Genomic DNA, 5,103 nt, shown 5'->3' on the forward strand with positions numbered 1-5,103 from the left:
ATCCCAAGCACAAATACAGGCTGGGCAGAGAATGGATTGAGAGCAGCCCTGAGGAGAAGGACTTGGGGGTGTTGGTTGATGAGAAGCTCAACATGAGCTGGCAGCGTGCACTTGCAGCCCAGATAGCCAACTGTGTCCGGGGCTGCATCAAAAGAAGCGTGGCCAGCAGGTCGAGGGAGGTGATTCTGCCGCTCTGCTCTGCTCTGGTGAGACCCCGCATTCAGCTCTGGGGCCCCCAACATAAGAAGGACATGGACCTGTTGGAGCGAGTCCAGAGGAGGGCCATGAAGATCATCAGAAGGATCGAGCACCTCTCCTATGAAGATAGGCTGAGAGAGTTGAGGTTGTTGAGCCTGGAGAAGAGAAGGCTGCGGGGAGACCTTATAGCAGCCTTCCAGCACCTGAAGGGGGCCTACAAGAAGAAAGCTGGAGAGGGAGTTTTTACAAGGGTGTGCAGTGATAGGACAGGGGGTAATGGCTTTAAACTGAGAGAGAGTAGATTTAGATTAGATACAAGGAAGAAATTCTTCACTGTGAGGGTGGTGAGGCACTGGAACAGGTTGCCCAGGGAAGTTGTGGATGCCTCATCCCTGGAAGTGTTCAAGGCCAGGTTGCATGGAGCTTTGAGCAGCCTGGTCTAGTGGAAGATGTCCCTGCCCATGGCAGGCAGGTTGGAACTAGACTTTAAGGTCCCTTCCAACCCAAACCATTCTATTGATTCTGTTACTAGGATATGTACATAGTGCTGCAATGAAGGTGCAATCATTAAAAAATATAGAAGTTTGAGTTTTCATACATTAGAAAAAGGTTGGTATCCTGTCAGCTTTTTGACTTGATCATACTACCAATACAATCTGAAAACTCAGAATTTCACCCTGTTGTTTTTTTTCCTTTGTCGCCTTTTCTTATGGAGGACATTAGATTGACACTTCATTGGAAGCAGGCAAAGATGTGGCTCTCAGTTCTTCACCTTATCCAGCCAGGTGCGCTTCCATGTTGACTGGGCTTTTACAGATCCCCAGTTGCAGAGTAGGATTTCCTCTGCTGTCAGCTGTACTTGAGTTGTTACTCTTTAAAAAGTCTTTTCTAGTCTGGAAGATGGCTGGGGGCAGTGGGGAACATTGGACCATATGACTTGGTCTTGAAAATTGCCCTAGCAAAAGAGGGCAACCTTCTTGGCTTGCTCTTGATCCCTAGACTCAGAGACTACTCTGAGAAGGGAGTAACTTTGTCACAGAAGCTCCCTACTCCCTGTGTTGCAGATAACTGGGTCTACTTGTTGCCAGCCAGGCAGTATAAATGCATAGAAAACGAGGAGGGATGCTGCATGTACAGTTTTGACAAAGCTGCGTGAGGCGTGGTGCATAAGCTACCTGGTCATACTACAGGTTATTTCATATGATCTCATGTGTAATCCATTGAGATACAGGATGCAGTAGTCCATATAAGTTATTTCATAGGTTAGCAGCTCTTTGAATTTTGGAGTTCATGGTGCTTCCAAGATCCTTTTGTAGTTTTCACGTGGTGTGAAACTTGTCAAAATGTCATTGTCTGGGGGACGGATGTGTACCTACAGATTTGAGCAATAGCATGCATAAAGTCTTTCAAACTCTTTATACTTCTCAACAGCGTTAGTGCTAAGAAAATTATTTTGGTTCTTGCAAGTGAGATGTGTGCTAGCTACTGAGCATTGTATCCACAGAATGGAGTAAATGCATATTCAGTGTGTCAGGGGTTGCCATGATTCTGTTCAGCTACAGCTTTTAGCAGCACTCTGTGAATTTGTCTTTCTGACCAGATAAATATTAATAGCAAGAGTGAATATCTTCATTCCTTTTCATTGAGTAAGCAAGCAAAATTTATTGTTCTTAGTGACTTACTCAGTGAAAAGCAGCATATCAGTCAGAGAGGTAATTTTGCTGTTAGTGATGGGTGCACAAAGATAAGAGTCATCAGAAGGTATTAAAATAAAGCTGTAAAATGTCAGGTCTTGTTTGAATTAGACAGCTTGGTTAACTGTTGTTTGAAACTTAGCTGAGTTTGTTTATTTAGGCTTAACCGTTGAAATTTTATGTTAACTGTTCACACTGATTTACTGTTTACTTCTTGCCACGCTTATGGACCAGGTCTTTTAGGTGCCAATTTAAAAACAATTTCAGTAGAAGACGCTGGAATTCCATTGCTAGTTTGGAATATATGGAATTTGACTATTTCTCTTATGTGTTTAAACATGTCTGTCAATGCAGTTGAATACTATTGTAATTGTTTATAGTGGGAATAATAAGGAAGTTCTTCCTTGGAAGACTATACTAGACTGTCATACCCCACTGCACTTTTATCTGGGTAAAATCTGCAGCTAAAAACTTCAATAATTTTTATATTTTTCTTATTTATAATGTAATTTTAAATATACAGGTGTTGAAGATAAGGAAAGCTGGCATGGAAAGCCCCTTCCAAAAAACATGGCTGAACAAGTGATTCAGGAAATAGATGACAAAATCCAAAATAAGAAAAAGCTTTCTCCAGCCCTCCCAGAAGAAGATGCACCTATAGTAAATATTAGAAACATTAAGATGCCATCTCCACCAACTTACAAAGTGGGAGAAAAGGTACTCCCTTCCTTTTTCAGTGTCAGATATCTTCGAAGCATGAGACTGTTTAATGGATGGCAGGAGGTTTTGTGTTATCCCTTGCCATGATTTCAACTACCCACCTCTTCTCTCTTATTTTGAGTATCCTGGTAAACACCTACCTCTGTTGTGTGACACATAGACATTCAACTCACTGGGTATTGAAAGGATATATTAAAATATAAAGACTCAAATCACTCTTCTTCATTTCGTGATCATTATCAATTATCCAAACTATTTTATGTGTATTTAAAATTAAAGAAACTCCATGAGGTTCAGTGAATTTCCATGATTGGAAACCAAGGCTTTAAAAATTTCCTAGCTGGATTGGTAGGGAGTTGCCGATTTCAGCACAGATGTGTGTCCTGATACTTACCTGTATTTTTCTTTTTTTGTTTACTCCTCCTTGTGTCACTGTTCTCATATGTATTTTTGATATTGCTAACATTTAAAGTGGTTTTGGTTGTGTGTTGGTTGGCTGTTTTTTTTAAATTGTATGTGCATGCACTCATAGAAATACAAGAAAAGGGGGGGGAAGCTTCTAGAAACAGAAAGTTGTAACAGTACTGCTATATTTTTCTTTTCCTAGTGGGCTACCCGCAAAGCTTACGGTGTTGCACTTGCAAAACTGGGCCATGCTAATGATCGAGTGATTGCTTTGGATGGAGACACAAAGAACTCCACCTTCTCAGAGCTTTTTAAGAAAGAACATCCCAGTCGCTACGTTGAATGCTACATTGCTGAACAGAACATGGTAACTGGTCTCTTGGTTTTATGAAATACTGGTATTGCACAGCAGGATCTGAGCCCATTAAGTCTGAGTCTTCAGAGAGTGGGGTTTTAATGTTTGCTTTTCATATGTGTATTCATGGATATTTAATTTGAATTGCTCACTTCTTAGGGAAAAACTAGGCTATGGCAAAAGCTTACAAATATAATCCAACAGGAGTGCTTCTAATCATTCTTTCCTAATCCCCCTCTTTTTTTCTTTTTACTTTTGTGGTCATACTGCCTGCGTTTCAGCAGAACACAAGGAGATGGCAACATGTAAACAACAGTAGTACTTTCCACAGTGTCATTTGTAGAGATTTAACTCTGACTTTTTAGGTTGTTTTTTTTTTTCTTCACAAGAAATGAAATGTCACAACGTGACAACAAGTTCTACGCTAGACTGGGATATAAAGATGAGGACAGAGAAACAGTTAATAGATTTAGCCTGATGACATTTGTACAGAAAGGACTAAAATAATTTGGTAACTCATCTGTTTGACTGAGTCTTCAGTTGCCACCTGTATGGGTTCACTGAAGCAAAGGAAATTAAAGGCAGAAATTTGTTGTTGTCTTTAATGACTTATAACTGAAGAACCCATAGACTGTCTCTTGCAAATTTTATACTAGGGCAGTTTCATGAGCTTGAGTCAGGCATTTTGGATTTACATCAGCTTAGGAGAAATTCGCCATGAAGAGCAGACCAATTTCTGTGTAAAATAAATGTATGGGGTAATTGTAGCAGCAAACAATTTAGGACCTTGTTCTAATTTCCATCTTGCTGAAGAAAGGCCCTTTTAGTAAATACCAGTCCAAATAACACATGTAAATCCATTCCCACTTAGTAATGATAAGGTCTGCTGGAGATAGTAAAACCGTGTCCTTTGGACTGAAAGTGTAAGCCTTTGATCCAGGAAAAGAAAGAGGGAGATAAGCTTTAAAACTCTGTGAATGGCTGCTTGGAACAGATAAAGAAAAGAAGCTGCCAGTAAAGATCAACAACAAGAGCTAGCAGTTGAGGCAAGGAGCAGAGGAGATGCTGGAGGATAGATACTGGAAGAGTGAGTTGCCTCCTTTCCTTTTTGGAAAGGCCAACAATTAGAAGCAGGACTGGACAGAGATTTTTAATCTGCATTGAGAGCTTCTTGCTAAAGTTTTATGGTAGGAAGTCCCACAGATGACATCTTGGAAACAATTGATAAATGAGGAATTCACTGTTCTTGTACAATCTCCTTTTTTTCAGGTGAGCATTGCAGTTGGTTGTGCCACTCGTGACAGAACTGTTGCTTTTGCCAGCACCTTTGCTACCTTCTTCACACGGGCGTTTGACCAGATCCGTATGGCTGCCATCTCCGAGAGTAACATCAATCTCTGTGGGTCGCACTGCGGTGTTTCTATTGGTAAGGGCAGCCTTGGCTTATTTATCAGCAGGTTCCCATCCGTTTAGTGATAAGTGTCTAGCAGTAAAACTGATAGTGCTTTGTGGAGACAATCAGTAATACAGCTGTGATGGTATAAAAGTGGCACCATTTATAGGAAGAAGTCATATTTACAATTCACTTTTATCAGACACATTGTTGGATTTAGAAAGAATAAGAAAGATTTCAAGCCTTCATCAGCTCATCTGCTTTTTTTCCCTCTTTTATCAGTTTGGCCTGATAAAAATAGGACTTTTCGCTACAAGCTTTTCTCATCTACAAGTATA

The 5,103-nt window shown here is 40.5% G+C and overlaps 1 protein-coding gene across 2 annotated transcripts in view; it reads left to right on the top strand.

The window, feature by feature from the left end:
- TKT (transketolase) overlaps positions 1-5,103 on the top strand; it is a 24,656-nt gene that overhangs the window by 8,904 nt on the left and 10,649 nt on the right. For both annotated transcript variants that reach the window (XM_009334222.1, XM_009334221.1), the window contains 3 exons: positions 2,416-2,609; positions 3,220-3,384; positions 4,642-4,798. In XM_009334222.1, the coding sequence (XP_009332497.1) occupies positions 2,416-2,609; positions 3,220-3,384; positions 4,642-4,798 (516 nt within the window). The remainder of the gene's footprint in view (positions 1-2,415; positions 2,610-3,219; positions 3,385-4,641; positions 4,799-5,103) is intronic.

This window comes from Pygoscelis adeliae, unplaced genomic scaffold (genome assembly GCF_000699105.1).
Source record: "Pygoscelis adeliae isolate BGI_AS28 unplaced genomic scaffold, ASM69910v1 Scaffold411, whole genome shotgun sequence".
NCBI lineage: Eukaryota > Metazoa > Chordata > Aves > Sphenisciformes > Spheniscidae > Pygoscelis > Pygoscelis adeliae.